General features: G+C 42.4%; 1 protein-coding gene across 5 annotated transcripts in view; it reads left to right on the top strand.

Annotated features, from left to right (window-relative positions):
- The window catches only part of ercc2 (excision repair cross-complementation group 2), a 94,068-nt gene that overhangs the window by 61,260 nt on the left and 14,712 nt on the right, over window positions 1–18,096 (top strand). For all 5 annotated transcript variants that reach the window (XR_009514849.1, XM_059984975.1, XM_059984978.1 and 2 more), the window contains 2 exons: window positions 5,246–5,309; window positions 10,264–10,385. Coding sequence is in view for 4 of the 5 variants with exons in the window: in XM_059984975.1 (XP_059840958.1) it covers window positions 5,246–5,309; window positions 10,264–10,385 (186 nt within the window). In the remaining variant the exon portion in view is untranslated. The remainder of the gene's footprint in view (window positions 1–5,245; window positions 5,310–10,263; window positions 10,386–18,096) is intronic.

Below are 18,096 nucleotides of genomic sequence, written 5' to 3'. Positions count from 1 at the left end.
TGTAGGAAAGCAACATCCATTATCAGAGATCCTCACCACCCAGGTCATGCTCTTTTCTCGCTGCTACCATCAGGTAGAAGATACAAGAGCTTAAAGGTTCATACCTCCAGGTTCAGGAACAGTTATTACTCCTCAACCATCAGGCTCTTGAATAAAGGGATAACCTCATTCACTTGCCCATCCATTGAGATAATCCCACAACCAATGATCTCACTTTAAGGACCCTATCTTGTTATTTCATGTTCTTGTTATTTATTGCTATTTATTTATATCTGAATTTGCACAGTTTGTTGTCTTCTGCACTCAGGATGATCTTTCATTGTTCCTTTTATAGTTACGATTCTATAGATTTGCTGTGTTGGCGCGCGGCCAAGTGGCTAAGTCGTTGATCTAGTGGTCGGAAGGTTGTTAGTTCAAGACTCAGCTGAGGCTGCCTGTTGTGTTCTTGAGCAAGGCACTTACCACAAGGCACAAGGCACTCTGCAACGACACTGGTGTCAAGCTGTATTGCCCTAGTGCCTTTCCTTGGACAACATAGGTGGCGTGGAGAGGGGAGACTTGCCGCATGGGAAACTGCCAGTCTTCCATACAACCTTGCCCAGGCTTCAGTCAACATCAAAATCAATGGACAGCTGAAAAAGAGAAGAAGATTTGCTGAGTATGATATCAGAAAAGTGAATCTCAGGGTTATGTGCTGACATACCTCTGATAATAAAATTTACTTTGAACTTTAGTTTTAAGCTCTGAAATCTATAGAGCAACTTCTGAAGTCCCAACTCAATTGCCACCGAAAACCAAAATTATGGTTGTAGCCAGTGCTAAAAGTGTCTGCATTGCACTGAATATTTCAGTCCATGTGTTGTAAAAACCCAGGACAGGAAGATGTCATCACATTCCAGAGGTTTCATGCAATACTCCTGAACTGTGGCTCAGAACCACTCCAGCCAGTCTGTGGGCATCAAGGCTTCCATCTGATCGTGTGTCTCAGCTGGAACTTGGAATTCCACTAGCCCACTATTATCTTTGGGTGCAGTGTCAAATCTTCTGTTCCCTTAGATGGACTGAAGGGATCTGGGCACACAGGTCCATACTTTGTTGAAAGGTAGAAAGGGTCAGAAAGAAAGCTTTTGGCATATTGACCTTCATAAATCGTAGTGTTGAGTACAGGAGATGGGATGTTATGTTGAAGTTTTATGAGACATTGGTGAAGACTAATTTGGAGTATTATGTGCAGTTTTGGTCACCTGCCTACAGGAAAGATGTAAATAAAGTTGAAAGACTACAGAGAAAATTTGCAAGGATATTGCCATGACTGGAGGTCCTGAATTGTAAAACAATAAAATATAGGAGCAAACTTAGACCATTTGGTCCATCAAGTCTATTCCACCATTTTATCATGGCTGATCCAATTTTCCTCTCAGCCCTAATCTCCTTCCTTCTCCACGTATCCCTTTGTGCCCTGACCAATCAACAGTGTTTTCAACCTCTGCCTTAAATATGCATAAAGACTTGGCCTCCACAGCTGCCTGTGGCAAAGAATTCCACAGATTCACCACTCTCTGGTGATAGAAATTACTCCCCTTCTCTGTTCTAAAAGGACACCCCTCTTTTCTGAGGCTGTGTCCTTCAGCCGTAGACTCTTCCATTATAGGAAACATCCTTCCCACATCCACTGTACCAAGGCCGTTCACCTTTCAATATGTTTCAATGAGGTCACACCTCATTCTTCTGAATACTAGTTAATACAGGCCTAGAGCCATCAAACGCTCTTCATATGACAAGTCTTTCAATCCTGGAATAATTTTCGTGAATCACCTTTGAACTCTGAACTGTTTCAGCACATCCTTTCTAAGATAAGATGCCCCAAACTGCTCACAATACTCTAAGTGGGGCCTCACCAGTGTTTTATAAAGTCTCAGCATGACATCTTTACTTTTATATTCCAGTCCTCTTGAAAGGAATGCTAACAGTGCATTTGCCTGCTTCACCACAGACTCAATATGCATATTAGGGAACTCTGCACAAGGACTCACTCCCAAGTCCCTTTGCACCTCAGTTTTTGTATTTTCTCTCGGTTTAGAAAATAGTCAACCCTTTCTTCTACCAAAGTGTATGACCATACACTTTCTGACACTGTATCCCACCTACCATTTCTTTGCCCATTCTCCTAATCTGTCTAAGTCCTTCTGCAGCTTCTCTACTTTCTCAAAGCTATTTGCCCCTCCACCTACTTCAATGTTTCAAAGGTACATTTAATGTCAGAGAAATGTATACAATATATATCCTGAAATTCATTTTCTTCACAACCATCCACAAAAACAGAGGAATGCCCTAAAGAATGAATGACAGTTAAATGTTAGAACCCCAAAGTACCCCCAGCTCCCCCCCACACGTAAGCAGCCGCAAAGCAATGATCCCCCCTCCCCCACCAGCAAAAAAACAGCATCTCACCCTCCACCGAGCACTCAAGCGTGCAGCAAGGCACCAATAAAGACACAGACTTGCAGTACCCCAAAGACTACTTGTTCACCCGGCAATTCGACATACCACAGGCTCTCTCCCTAATAAATGAAAAAGAGGTGTCCCCGTTTCACAGCGAGAGGGGAGACATAAACAACTCACTGAAAGTCCATTAAAAGTCTGTTGCATGGCTTTTTCCGAGTTCTGCCCAAAGAACTCTGGTCTCAGGCACACAGCCAGTAGCCAGCTTGCTGCTTTTGATCTTCTGTGTACTCCCACGACACACCAGATTCCTGCGGAGGCACCGACCTCAAGTCTGCCTGCCTCCAGAGTCACAAAATCCTGAAAAACTGAAGGCGCGCTAGTCTTCTAGGCCGCGTCCTTGGTATATCGAATAGCAGCCAGTCGTGAGACCCCGAATGCGGGTCCCATTCCCGCAAAGACCCAAAGTCAGAAGGTAACTCCAGGTCAGGGTCTTCAAAAGAACCCTGAAAGGGAAAGTAGAGATATTAAAGATAGAAATAGAGCTGTTTCCAAAGATGCAAGCAATGGAGTCGCTGTTAGGTGACATCATCTCCTAAGCTCCACCCCTTTTTATCATATCAACTGCAAACTTTGCAAAAAAGCCATCAGTTCCATCATCCAAATTATTGACATATAATGTAAAAGGAATCAGCCTCAACATAGATCCCTGTGGAACACCACTAGTCACTGGTAGCCAACCAGAGAAGGCTCCCTTTATCCCTCCCGTTTGCCATCTGCCAATCGGCCACTGCATTACAGAATAATTCCTGTAATACCATAGGCTTGTAGCTTATTAAGCAGCTTCATGAATAGCACCTTGTCAAAGGTCTTCTGAAAATCCAATTAGACAACATCAACCAATTCTCTTTTGTCTATCCTGCTTGTTATTTCTTCAAAGAATTCTGACAGATTTGTCAGGCAAGATTTTCCCTTGAGGAAACAATGCTGACTATGGACTATTTTATCACGTGCCTCCAAGTTCTCTGACACTTCATCTTTCATAATTGACTCCAACATCTTCCCAACCACTGAGGTCAGACTAACTGGCCTATAGTTTCCCTTCGTCTGCCTCTCTCCTTTCTTGAAGAGTGGAGTGACATTTGCAATTTTCCAGTCGTCCAGTAAGATCATTACTAATGCTCCATAGTCTCTTCAGCCATCTCTTTCAGAACCCTGGGGTGTTCACCATTTTGATCAGGTGACATCTGCCTTCAGATCTTTCAGTTTCTGCAGAATCTTCTCTCTAGTCATGGTAACTTCATACGCTTCATGACCCCTGACACCTGGATCTTCCAACTTACTGCTAGTGTCTTCCACAGTGAAGACTGATGAAAAATACTTGTTCAGTTCATCTGCCATTTCATTCTCCCCCATTACTACCTCTCCAGTATTGTTTTTCAGCTGTCCAATATCCACTCTCGCCTCTCTTTTACACTTGTGTATCTGAAGAAACTTGTGGCATCCTATTTAGTATAATTGCCTGGCTTACTTTCGTATTCTATTTTTACCTTCTTAATGACCTTTTTAGTTGTTTTCTATTGGTTTTTAAACACTTCCCAATTCTCTAACTTCCCACTAACTTTTGCTCTGTTTTATGCCCTCTCTTAGGCTTTGATTTCTCTTGTTAGCCACAGTTGTGATATCTTTTCTTTAGAATACGTCTTCCAGTTTAGGATGTACTGTATATATCCTCTGCTTTTCGAATTCCTTCCAGAAATTTTAGCCACTGCTGCTCTATCAACATCCCTGCCAGTGTTTTTTTTTTCTAGTCAATTCTGGCCAGCTCCTCTCTCATTCTAGTCAAGTCAACTTTTATTGTCATTTCGACCATAACTGCTGGTACAGTGCATAGTAAAAATGAGACAGTGTTTTTCAGGACCATGGTGTTACATGACACAGTACAAAAACTAGACTGAACTACGTAATAATAATTAAAAAAAACACAGAGAAAGCTACACTAGACTACAGACCTACACTGGACTGCATAAAGTGCACAAAAGCAGTGCAGGCTTTACAATAAATAATAAACAGGACAGTAGGGCAAGGTGTCAGTCCAGGCTTCGGGTATTGAGGAGTCTGTTAGCTTGGGGGAAGAAAGTGTTACATAGTCTGGTCATGAGAGCCTGGATGCTTCAGAGCCTTTTCCCAGACGGCAGGAGGGAGAAGAGATTGTTTGAGGGATGCATGGGGTCCTTCATAATGCTGTTTCCTTTGCGGATGCAGTATTATGAAGGACCCCATGCACCCCTCATACAATCTGCAGTGTAAGTGTCCATGATGGCAGGAAGAGAGACCCCGATTATCTTCTCAGCTGACCTCACTATCCGTTGCAGGGTCTTGCAATCCGAGATGGTGCAATTTCCGAACCAGGCAGTGATGCAGTTGCTCTGAATGCTCTCAATACAACCCCTGTAGAATGTGATGGGGATGGGGGGTGGGAGATGGACTTCCCTCAGCCTTTGCAAAAAGTAGGGACGCTGCTGGGCTTTCTTTACTATGGAGCTGGTGTTGAGGGACCAGGTGAGATTCTCTGTTAGGTGAACACCAAGAAATTTGGTACTGTTTACGATCTCTACCAAGGAGCCGTCGATGTTCAGCAGAGAAGTTTTTCAAAGTTTAGATGTCAAGCCAAACCTCTGTAAGTTGCGCAGCATGATAAATAGACTAGCTCTGACCTCCAGACTCCTCTTTTGCTTGTTCAGTGTGTGCTCTCCTTCCCAGTTTAAAGATCTCTGATCGTTTCTTTGTGTTATTTTTCCAGATTGTAGGTCGAGGCAATGATCAGGTGACAATAAGCTCAAAATTTGAAACCAGGGAAGAGATTGGTGAGTAGTTCTCTATCTGTCAGTCAGAGAACACAGTGTTATCAGTAGTGTTTACATCTGTGAAACCACTGCCTGAAAAATTAGTGACTGCCATTGTGTTGTTTGTGCATACATCTGTGAGTAGTTGTCCTTACCACTCTGGCAGAACAGCCAGACAGAGAATAACCCGTCCCAAAAGAGGCTCATCCCTTGAATACTTCTTCCTCATCTTCAGCCTTGGTCAATTTCAGGACTGTTAAACTGTGTTGGAAGACCAAAGGATGGATTGTTTGGTTTGTATTGAATGCAACATACACAAAATGGTGGAGGAGGAACTCAGGCAGCATCTATGGAAGTGAGTAGATAGTCAACATTTCAGGCCAAGACCCTCCTTCAGGACTGAGAAGGAAGGGGAGAAGATGCCTGGATAAAAAAATGGTGGGGGAGGGATTGAAGGAGGGAGCCCAGGGACAAATAATAGTCAGGTGAGAAGAGGTGAAAAGCGCAGAGTGCAAAATAGAGGAAGTGTTTGCTAGAAGGAGAAATCGATATTTATGCCATCAGGTTGGAGGCTACCCAGATGGAATAAAAAGTGTGGGTGGCCTCATCTTGGCACAGGGGAGGTCATGGACCAACATGTTGGAATGAGACTCCTTCTCCTACTCCCCCCCCCCACCTTTTTTATTCTAGCATCTTTCCCCCTTCCTTTTCAGTCCTGAGGAAAGATCTCAGCCCAAAACATTGACTGTCTATTCATTTCCATAGATGCTGCCTGACCTGCTGAGTTAAAAAACATGGAAAACCTATAGCACCATACAGGCTCTTCGGCCCACAAAGCTGTGCTGAACATGTCCTTACTTTAGAACTTACCTAGGGTTACCCATAGCCCTCTATTTTCCTTTTTTGGATACCCATATTGCTTCTCTGGTTTGAGGTCTGGACCTTGTATGCATACACTGCCAACCATCTTTCCACAGTCATGCTTGGACCATGCAAATGCCCCTGAGTTCTGTGCAATGATTTGTGATTGTTGCTCATCTCCTCCGGTTTTAACCACATTTCACCAATTGTGCATATTCATATCCTGAATATTGTGGATATTGTGCATATCCTGATATTCATCTACTGGAATCTGTCTGTGGCATATATCATTCGTACCAGTTAGCATTCGCCAAATCAAACAGTTAACTGGGTCAAAACAAAGTCCCACTTTGGCCATGTGATCACTCCCCAATATATGTTCCTGTTCCCAGGATAATTCAGCTTGCACTATAGAATGTTCTAATGCCAAGTCTCCTATTCTCGCTTCCAAGGATGCACTCATGAGTTCCACTTGTGAACGTCCTATAAATCCGAGTAAGATAACTTTACCCTGTATTTCCCAATTTGGGTTAGTTACATCAGTAGTGAAGAGTTACTGGAGGTCTACCAGCCTGCTCACACCTTGTGTCACACACTCAGGTTGGTAATGCCTGACACTATCATTGAAGCTCGGAGTACAATCCCCTAGCCTAGATGGTGATGTCTCCACCACATTGTTTTGTGGGCTTGTTCTGCCCTGGCCCCTCTAAGGTCAAACCTCCTTGCTCTACTCTCCCACTTCTCAGGTTTGGATATTTTCTCTTGATGTGTCCCACTTGACTACAGATACAGTCGGCTCTCCTTATCCGCGAGGGATTGGTTCCGGGACCTGTCGTGGATACCAAAATTTGCCGATGCTCAAGTCCATTATTCAACCTGTGTCAATGAGATGGATCTTAGGACCCAGCGGAACCGCAGACTTTATTTAACCTGTCTCAGTGTGATGGACATTAGGACCCCGCGGCAGAGATCTGAATCTGCTGTGTTTCTATTCATGAAAATAATCACAATAACGATTGAAAATAAAGTGGAAATAATAAAGCGATCGGAAAGAGGTGAAACGCCATCGGTCATTGGAAAAGTGTTAGGCTACGTCGGTCAACGATCGGAACAATTTTAAAGGATAAAGTGAGAAAGGCTCTGCCCTGATGAAAGCTACAATTATTACTAAGCAACGCAGTGGTTTAATTATTGGGTTTTGGCGTTTTGGGTTTTTGATGCTCCACATCAACCTGGCACGGTGCAGAACGCACTTGGGAGATATCTGTCACTAGATCGAACTCGGGAACTTCCGTTCCCGAGCCCTGCACTGAAACATACATTCTTAAATGTTTTATATGCATAGAAAGGTAAAATATATACGAAGACATACGTTTGATTAAGTGATGCTAAATAATACCGGATGTACCTGTTCCAATTTACTTAGTAAGAGCTTCCGATTTTTTTCGATCCTGATCCACAATAACCCACGCACAACCTCCCGTATACTTTAAATCATCTCTGGATTACTGATAATACCTAATACAATGTAAATGCTATGTAAAATGGTTGTTATACTGCATTGTTTAGGGAATAATGGGTTTTCGCGATTTGCGGTTGGTTGAATTCACACATGCGGAATTTGTGGATAAGGAGGGCTGACTGTATAGCATTTAAATACTCCAACTCCAAGTCTCCCTGTTCTCGACACTATCATTTCTTCTGGTTTTCCTGGTCACTTGATAGTGTAGTGGGGTGACATTTGGGGTTCCCTACCCTCACTACTACAGGCAGTTGCCTTACGTCCAACATTCCCCATTAGCGGGTTTACTTGGCTTTTGTGTCTCCTTTTTCTATGGTCTACTCATTTTGCTCAGTATTGATGCCTCATTATGTGTAGGTTCAGTGGGATCAAACATTTCTAATAGATTCATCGGTAGAGTGAGACACCATTGTTCTTAACCATCTATTTGAGGGCTCTGGTCCTTAATGGTCTTTATCTAATGCTGTTCCATTTACTCTTTGGAACACAAACGCAGTGGGATGTTCACCTCTCCTCTGGTAACATTTGGCTAGCACCTTTATTGGGTCCCCTCTGTTAACACCCACATCAGTCAATATTGCTGTTTTTAATTCCTCATTTGTTCCCCCACCTTGTTGTATATCTGGCAAAGCCAAGTGTATACTTGGATGTGAACACATTATAATCAATTTCCTTTCCTCGGCGACATCTAGGCCATGCATTATTCTCTGATGACTCGTTGCTTGAAATGGTTCCCAAGGGTCATCTCTGAACCCACAAATCCTGATATCTTTGGCAACATCTCTCAGCTGCTATTCTCCAAATGGACTAGTAGTCTGGTTTTGATTTCCTGCCCCAGCTCCTCCCTCTCTTATCGTAACTAGGGAGGCTAGTGGTGCCAATGGCACCGGCGATTCTTTAGCATTGTATGTGGGCAGAGGATCCTCAGGAAAAAGTGCTTCGTCATTATCACAAGCACATCTAGTTGCATTGTCTGCTAAATCGTTCCAATCTATATCTGTATATTCACTCTCCTCCCCTCTTTCAGATCCAAAAGCACTTATTATTCCTCTCTTTGCAGCAAGTTGGTCCTGCAGCTGTTGTATCTGCTTTAAGCACTTTGTATGATCACTAGCATTACTCTTCTTTTCAGAAATTGATTTCTGTATCACATTTATAGCTGTTTTTAAATCATTGCACTGTTTCTTTAATTCCTCTGCCTGGCTGTTGGCTAAATTAGCTTCTTCTTCCCATTTACTTTGTTCTTTAACCAATTTCTCGCATTTCAGCTGAAGTTGATTCATATGCACTAAATCCATACTTCTTTGTCCCTGTAAATCTGTAACATTTCCCTTGAGGATTTCTAACTCCTTTCGGAGCATTCTGTTTCATCTTCTAACTCCTTTTGAACTCCTGTTTTTGTCTTCTAATTCCTTTTGGACTCTTTTGTTTTCATCTTCAAACTTAACTCACTTTTTGCTGATTTCCTATTAACTCCTCAATGAGGCAGGCGACTGCTGCTGGCTTCAGTAGCAGATAAATTCATTCCTCCAGCATTTTGTGTGCGTTGCTCTGGATTTCCAGCATTCACAGGCTTGCTTGTGTTTATACTTTGCTTTGAATTCAGCTGATTTTTTAATTCCTTCACCTTATTGTTCTTTGATGTTGCTGTTTGTTTGACCTTTATTCCTGTTATGATTGGAATAGCGAAAAGCTAGTTAACTCCTTTGAGCCACACTGCACACTCTCAGTATTGTAATCGAAACTCATTTCACAGTTTCACAAGGTTACAAAATGTGTTTTGACTGGATGCCATTGTATTAGATGTGCTGAATGGTCCTCATTTATGCCATCTGTAATGCCCTCGCTGAGGTGTTGTAACATCAACTAGACAGTCAGCCAACCTCCACTGAAACATGACGGGGGTCAGGGTGCAGCCTCCGAGCTCCTTGGGTTTATCGTAGACTCAGTGGCATGACGTAGTGAATGAGGAGAGAAACTGAAAAACAACAAATAACAGGGCAATTACCACATTGTTCCATTCACACAACAAAATATACACAGGTAAGTAAGAACTTTGTTGCGTTTCCTGCAGGGAAATATGGTATTCTGACAAGTAAATACTACAGGTAAATAGTATTAGCATCTAGGTTAATGTCTAATAAACTTAAAAATAACATTCTATTTCAGCAAAATCTTGTTGATACATTTAGACTAGCTTCTAAACAATATGACATCTACTGACAAGCAATGCTTCTGCTGGGAAGACAACAGGATGGCTTCAGAAAGTAACTTCTTTAGCTCCTAACATTAACCTCTGGCCTCTTGCCAGCCATTGTGCTTTCCTACTTCCTAATTCCTACCTGCACAGGAAGTGACCTAAACCAGATCTAAAGCTACTCATTAAAATAAAAGCTGAATGTTCATAATCACAGAGAAAAGCATAAATTAATTGCCCAAAGGACCTTTAACTTCTATTGTTTTATGACACTTCCATGTAAAATTATCCAGCTTCTAGACTTTGTTTTGGCCCAGAGCTGGTGATCCATGCTCTTCAGTGTACACTCAGTCTAGCTGTTTGAAGCTGTCATTGTTTTTCTTTCCCGACTCTAGCTGTGATCCGTAACTATGGTAACCTCCTGCTGGAGATGTCAGCTATTGTCCCAGATGGAATTGTGTCATTCTTCACCAGTTATCACTACATGGAGAACATCGTGGCTTCCTGGTATGAGCAGGTAAAGGGTTGCTCTTTCACCTTGGTCTCACTCAACTTGCGAAGCAGTTGGATGTTGGGCTGGGAAGGCAGGCCACATCATAGAATAAGGAACTCTACTGCACCATTGTACAAGCCTTTCGGACCACAATGTTGTGCTGACCTTTTAACATACTCTTGAGATTGTTCTAACCCCTCCCTCCTACTTAGACCTCCATTTTTCTTTCATCCATCTAAAATCACTGGTGAGAAAGACATTAATACCCGTTTAGAGTGCTGTGTTTGTTCAGTAATTGTATCCCCTTGGGTTAGGCAAATATCTATCACATTCCCTGAATTAACTGAATTTTCTCAACTGGTTGATGGAGTCATGAAGTCAGAGAAAAGTACAGCACAGAAACAGGCCCTTCAGCCCTTCTAGTCCATGCCATCCATTTAAACTATCTACTCCCATCGACCTGCACCAGGATCAAAGCCCTTGGTACCATTACTATCTATGTACCTATCCAAACCTCTCTTAAACATTGAAATCGTGATCGCAAGCACCACTTGTGCTGGCAGCTCATTCCACACTTTCACCACCCTCTGAGTGAAGAAGTTTCCCCTCATGTTCCCCTTAACTTTTCACCTTTCACCCTTAACCCATGACCTCTGGTTGTAGTCCCACCCAAACTCAGTGATGACCTCTGAGGTGACCTTTGAAATGTCAATTGTTTATTCATTTCCATAGATGCTGCCTGACCCACCGAGTTCCTTTAGCCTGCTTGCATTCACCCTGTCTATACCCCTCATAATTTTGTATATCGCTCAATCTTCTAGATTCCAAGGGATAAAGTCCTAATCTATTCAATCTTTCCTTTTCTCTTTTCCTTTTTCCTTACAGTAAAAAAATAAAAATTTCCTTCCCCTTGCCCACTTCTTTTATTCTCCGCTCTGGCCCCTTACACTTCTCAACTGTCTATCACCTTGCCTCCTCCTTCCCTTTGTCCTATCAGACTCCTTCCTCTCCAGCACTTTATCAATCCCTCCACTTGGCTTCACCTTCTAGCTGCCTCCTTCCCCATTCCACCTTCTTGTTCTGGTGTCTGCCCCCTTCCTTCTCTGTCCTGAAGAAGGGTCAGGACCTGAAAGGTTGATTGTTTATTAATTTCCATAGATGCTGCCTGACCCACCGAGTTCCTCTAGTATTCGTGTGTGTTTCATTGCAATGATGAGCTTTGTTTGGGAGCACAAGAAAGTTAGAGTTCATGCTCCTACCATCAACAGGTGATCAGGACAAATGGTGTGTGTTTAGGACAAAAGCTAAAGTTGCTGGGGGTTGGGGACCAGAGTGCCAAAACAGTTAGTGGAGAGTTTGTGGAGGCAGACTCTGGTAAGACCTCAGACAAAGTCAGGAATCAAAAGTTTGAGTATGGTGCGATTAATGTCCTGAGCTGCATATATTTCATTGCATGAAGTATGTAGGAAAGGGGGATGATAATGCTGAAGATGAGGTCACTGGTTTATAAACAGAGGCAATGTGCAGTGAGGAAAGGCTGTTGATAGGGCAAAATTGCAGTCAACAGGATGAGCTGTAATGTAAAAGATGGACGAAATCAAAAAGGATGCGTACAGAACTGAAGCTGTGATGTTTGAATGCATGTAGTATGTGGAATAAGGTAGATGAACTTGCAGCGCTGTTACAGATTGCCATGTATGATATTGTAGGCATCACTGAATCATGGCTGAAAGAAGATTATAGCTCGGAGTTTAATGTTAAAGGATACACATTGTATCAAATGGACAGATAGGAAGGCAGAGGGGGTGATGTTACTCTGTTTGTAAAAATTGAACTCACATCATTAGAAAGTGGTGACAAAGGTCAGAAGGTGTCGAATCATTATGGATAGAGTTCAGGAACTGCAAGGGTAAAAAGACCCAAATGGGAGTTGTATACAGACCCCTAAAAAGCAGTAAGGATGTGATCTACAAATTATAACAGGAGATTGAAAATGCATGTCAAAAGGGCAATTTTACAGTAGTCATAGGGAATTTCAATATGCGGTAGATAGGGAAAATCAGGTTGGTGCTGGTTTCCAGGAGAGGGAATTTCAAGAATGCCTGTGAGATGACTTTAGAGCAGCTCATGGTTGAATCCACTAGGGAATCAGCTACTCTGGATTAGGTGTTGTGCAATGAACCAGAATTGATGAGAGAGCTTAAGGTAGAAGAACCCTTAGGGGAAAGTGATCATACTGTGATTGGATTCACCCTGAGGTTTGAGAAGGAGAAACTAAGGTCAGATGTATCAGTATTTCAGTGGAGTAAAGAGAATTACAGAGACATGAGAGAGGATTTAGCCAGAAGTGATTGGAAAAGAACACTGACAGGGATGATGGCAGAGCAACTATAGCTGGAATTTCTGGAAGCAATTCAGAGGAACAGGATATATGCATCCCAAAGAGGAAGAAGTATTTTAGAAGAAAAATGGCACAACTGTGACTAACAAGAGAAGTCAAAGCCAACATAAAAGCCAAAAAGAGGTCATATAATAAAGAACAATATAGTGGGAAGGTAGAGAATTGGGAAACTTAAAAAACAACAGAAGGTAACTAAAAATGTCATTAAGAAGGTAAAGATGGAATATGAAAATAGGGTAACCAGTAATATTAGAGGATACCAAAAGTTCCTTCTGATACATAAAGTGCAAATGAGGTGTGAGTGGATATTGGACCACTGGAAAATGATGCTGCAGAGGTAGTAATAGGGGAGAATGAACTAGCGGATGAACTGAACAGGTATTTTATGTCAGTCTTCACTGTGGAAGACACTAGAAATATGGTGCAAGTTCTAGGTATCAGGGATCATGAAGTGTCACTCCACTCTTCAAAAAGGAAGAGAGGCAAAAGAAAGTCTGACCTCAGTGGTTGGATCGATTATTAAGGATGAGGTTTCAGTGTACTTAGAGGCACGTGATAAAATAGGCTGTGGTTAGCATGGTTTCTTCAAGGGAAATTCTTGCCTGACAAATCTGTTGGAATTCGTTGAAGAAATAACAAGCAGGTCAGAGAAAGAATCAGTTGATGTAATGTACATGGATTTTCAGAAGGCCTTTGACAAAGTGCCATGCATGAGGCTGCTTAACAAGTTAAGTGCCCATGATAATACAGGAAATATTCCAGCAGGGATAAAGCATTGGCTGATCTGCAGGAGGCAAAGAGTGGGAATAAAGGGAGCCTTTTTTGGTTGGCTGCTGGTGACTGGTGGTGTTCCACACAGGACTGTGTTGGGATCAATGATTTTTACATTCTATGTCAATGATTTGGATAATGGAATTGATGATTTTGTTACAAAGATTGTAGATGATATGAAGGTAGGTGGATTGGCTGGTAGTTTTGAGTAAGTAGGGAGGCTGCAGAGGGACTTAGTCAGATAAGAAGAATGTGCAAAGAATTGGTGGATGGAATACAGTGTAATGAAGAGAATGGTTATGCATATTAGTAGAAGACATGAAAGGTTGGACTATTTTCTAAATGGGGAGAAAATACAAAAAGACTGAGGTGCAGTGGAGCTTGGGAGTCCTTGTGCTGGATTCTCTAAAGATTAATTTTCAGGTTCAGTCAGTGGTGAGGAAGGCAAATGCAATGTTCACATTCATTTAAAGAGGACTAGGATGTAAAAAGCAAGGATACAATGTTGAAACTTTATGAAGCACTACTGAGGCCTCTCTTGGAGTATTGTAAGCAGTTTTAGGCCCATTATCTTAGAAAGGATGTGCTGAAACTGGAAGGGATTCAAATGAGATTCATGAAAATTATATCACGATTGAATAGCTTGTCATCTGAAAAGTGTTTGGCTCTGGGTCTGTATTCACTATAATTCAGAAGAATAAGGGTGACCTCATTGAAACCTACCGAATGGTGAAAGGCCTTGATAGGGTGGATGTGGAGAGGATGTTTCCTGTGGTGGGAGAGTCTAAGACCAGAGGAAACAGCCTCAGAATAGAGGGGTGTCCTTTTAGAATGGAGATGAGGAGGAATTTCTTTTGCCAGAGAGTGATAAATCTGTGAATTTCTTTGCTATGGGCAACTGTGGAGGAAAAGTAGTGAGGTAGTGTTCGTGGGTTCAATGTCCACTCAGAAATCTGATAATAGAGGGGAAGAAGCTGTTCCTGAATTGTTGAGTGTGTGCCTTCAGGCTTCTGTACCTCTTTCCTGATGGTACCAATGAGAAGAGGGCATGACCTGCATGATGGGGGTCCTTAATGATGGATGCCGCCTTTTTGAGGCATCGCTCCTTGAAGATATCCTGGGTCTTCAGTGCCATCAATAACAAAATCTCTTCAGCAACACGTAGTAGAGAATTATACAGATGCAGCACCCTCTGAGTTAAGAAATGTCTCATAGTTGTTTGCCCTTTGAGGTTGACCTCCTAGTTCCAGATTCCTCGGTTAAAAGAAACAACCTTTTCATATCTGCCCCGGCCACCTCCACATTGGTGGAAGCATAGACCAGGAGACCATTTTGCAGAATAGCTGTGATCTTTCCATCTCAAGCTTCTGGGTATATGTAGTTTTGATTCTCCTTCCCAATCTCACACTGACCTGTCTGTTTGTGGCCTTCTCCATTGTAAGAGCAGAGTGAAAGAAGAACATCCATTACTTTGCTTGGACGCCTTATAACCCAGTGGTATCACCTACTGCCTGTTTCACCGCTGGAGTTTAGGGCAGCATGAAGGTCCTCCATCTCTGGCAGTGTTCAGGGCTTCCTTCATAGTGTCAGCATCTTAGTTTTCACTACTGTCAGTCATGCAAGTTTCGGGTGGAGATTCAGGAATACCATCACACTTAGATTTCGAAAGATTCTTCATTGATGTTTCCATAACGACTTTGTTTTATCAATCAGGGTTGATAGCCCTGAGCTGAACTCCAGAACAGGAGGACCACTCTACTCTTTAACCTGCTTGGCATGGGTACCCCTACAAAGAGTCCTGACTCCAACTAACATAGCTCTCCCAAGTCATTAAAGTCCAAGCCTCCAAACCCTACAACAAAGTTGGAGGAACCCAATTGTATGAACATTGAATTTTACAATTTGAGGTAACCCACACCTGTCACACATTTCGCCTATATTGCATGGTCTACTTTACCTGTTTTTTTTTACAAAGCTACAATCGTTTATTTACACAAAATAAAACATCAAATATTTACAAGACAGTGGACAAATTCAAATTCAAATTATTACTGTCTATTAAACACTCACTCCCCTGAGGATGGCACTAGTCCAGAAGGTTAAGTCACTTGGTATTCAGGATGAATAGTGAGTTGGATTGGAGAAGCCAGAGAGTTGGCTGTCTCTCTGACTGGAATCCTGTGACGAGCGGTGTGCCACACAGTTCAGTGCTGAGTCCATTGCTGTTCATCATTGATATTAATATTTTAGATGATAATGTGGATCAGCAAATTTGTGAATGAGACCAAGATTTGGGGTGTACTGGACATGGCTATCAAAGCTTGCAAAGTGATCTGGGCCAGCTGGAGAAATGGGTGGAAAAATTGCAGATGAAGTGTAATGCAGACAAGTGTGAGGTGTTACGCTTTAGGAGGGCAAACCAGGGTAAGGCATGTACAGTGAATGGTAGGGCTGAGGTGTGCAGAAGAACAAAGAAGCCTGGCAATATAGGTCTATATTTCCTTGAATTATGGTAGGTAGGGTTGTAAAGAGAGCTTTTTGGCAAATTGGCCTTCACAAGTCAGGGCATTGAGTACAGGAAATGGGATGTTGTGTTGAAGATGTTGTTTGAGACCTAATCAAGAGTATTGTATACAGATCTGATCTGTTACCTACAGGAAATATATCAGAAAGATTGAAACAGTGCAGAGAAAATGCACTGTTGCTGGGACTTGAGGGTCGAGTTACAGGATAGACAGAATAAGTTAGGACCTCATTCATTGAAGCCTAGGAGAATGAAGGAGATCTTATATAGATGTACAAAATTATGAAAGGTATGGATAGGGTGGATGTGTGCAGTATTTTTACCCTCGGGTTGGTTGAGTCTGAAACTAGAGGTCGTAGGTTTAGGGTGAAAGGTAAAATATTTAAAGGGAACCTGAAGGGGAATTTCCTCACTCAGAGGAAAGTCTCCCACTTGCAGTCCTACCTCTCCCAATCAACCTACGCTAGATCCTGTCAAATGTCATCACAGTTAACTTGCCCAAATGAAGAACTAGTAGACCAGTTCTATCTTTGACCAAGAGTATCTTAAAACTAATAGTCCTGTTTAGGTGTAACCCATCCATCTCTTATGGACCCACCTGCCCAAAAGAAGTTGCAAAGTCTCATAAATCTAAAGCTGTCTGTCCTGCATCATCTCGCCAGCCATCCATTCATCTGTTCTATCATCCTGTTTCTGCACTTGATTAATGTTCGGCACAAGGGGTAGTTCAGCGATTCCTGATCTTCAACCTTTCATCTTCGTGAGACGGATTGCAGGATCTCATCTCTCCCTCTATCGCTGTCTCTGCTCCCACAGTCCAAAGACATACTGGTTAGTAGGTTAATTGGTCATTGTAAATTGTTCTGTGATTAGGCTCAGATTAAATTGGGAAATTGCTAGGTGGCGTGGTTCAAATGGCCAGAAAGGCATATTCCGCACTGTATCTCGATAAATAAGTACGTAAAATCTCTTGCTCCATCTCTGTCTTTGGTATAATTCCTATTTCTTCAACCTCTCCTTTCACGATGTTCTGCATTGATATCCTTGATCCTGAAGTACCAATAGAAACATACTATCTTGGGGTAACATCTACTGCAACAGAAATGCTCACAGTATCGAAAACCCATCAATGCTGCTCTCTGACATTTGTTCTTGCCTTCTTGTGTGGCTGTCAATTATGGTGTCTGGTTCTGGCTACACTCCCCCATGAACCAATGTTCTTGCCTATGCAGAAGAGGTTTACCAGGATGCTGCCTGGTTTATACATGTGCTATCGTGAGCGTCTGGACAAACTTGGGTTGTTTGCTCTGGAATGGCAGAAACCTGAAGGAAAATCTGATAGAGGTTTATAAGATTACAAGAGGCACAGGGAGTATCTGTTTCCCAGGGTAGAAATGTCTAATACCAGAGGGCATGCATTGAAGATGAGAGGGAATAGGTTCAAAAGGGATGCGAGGAGTAAGTTTTTTTTACTCAGAGAGTGGTGGATGCCTGGTATGGTGGTACAGGCAGTGCATTAGAGGCTTTTAAGAGACTTTTAGATAGACAAATGAATATGAGGAAGATGGAGGGATATGGGCATTGTGTAGGCAGGAAGGATTAGTTTTTTGGCTTTAATTTACTTCTTAGCTGACTTGACGCAACATTGTGGGCCAAAGGGCCTGTTCCTGTGTTGTACTGTTCCGTGTTCTAGGTGTACGAATGGGAAAATTTGATGGTAAGCAAGGTGGCCTTCTTGCCTGATCCTATTGATCTGCTGGGTGGATTCCTGTTCCTTCTCTGCCTTTGTATTCTTAACCATCACCTTAAATGTGCCATGCATGAACTACCCAGCTTCACCGATACACCGCATGGATCTCAACCAGACAGGTGCTGACATTGTTTGTGAATTAGGCTGTCAGATAGATATCAGTACTAACTCACTTCTATCCACCCTGCTCACTATCGCAACAACCTCATCAAAGCCCTCGTCCTCGTCAGACAAGAGAATTGGGAGGAATGTGAGACCTGGGCAAATCAATTTGAAAATCAGGTTTAAT

This window comes from Hypanus sabinus, chromosome 11 (genome assembly GCF_030144855.1).
Source record: "Hypanus sabinus isolate sHypSab1 chromosome 11, sHypSab1.hap1, whole genome shotgun sequence".
Classification (NCBI taxonomy): Eukaryota; Metazoa; Chordata; class Chondrichthyes; order Myliobatiformes; family Dasyatidae; genus Hypanus; species Hypanus sabinus.
The sequence above is the reverse complement of the archived record's forward strand: the minus strand, read 5'-3'. Positions and strand labels throughout refer to the sequence as shown.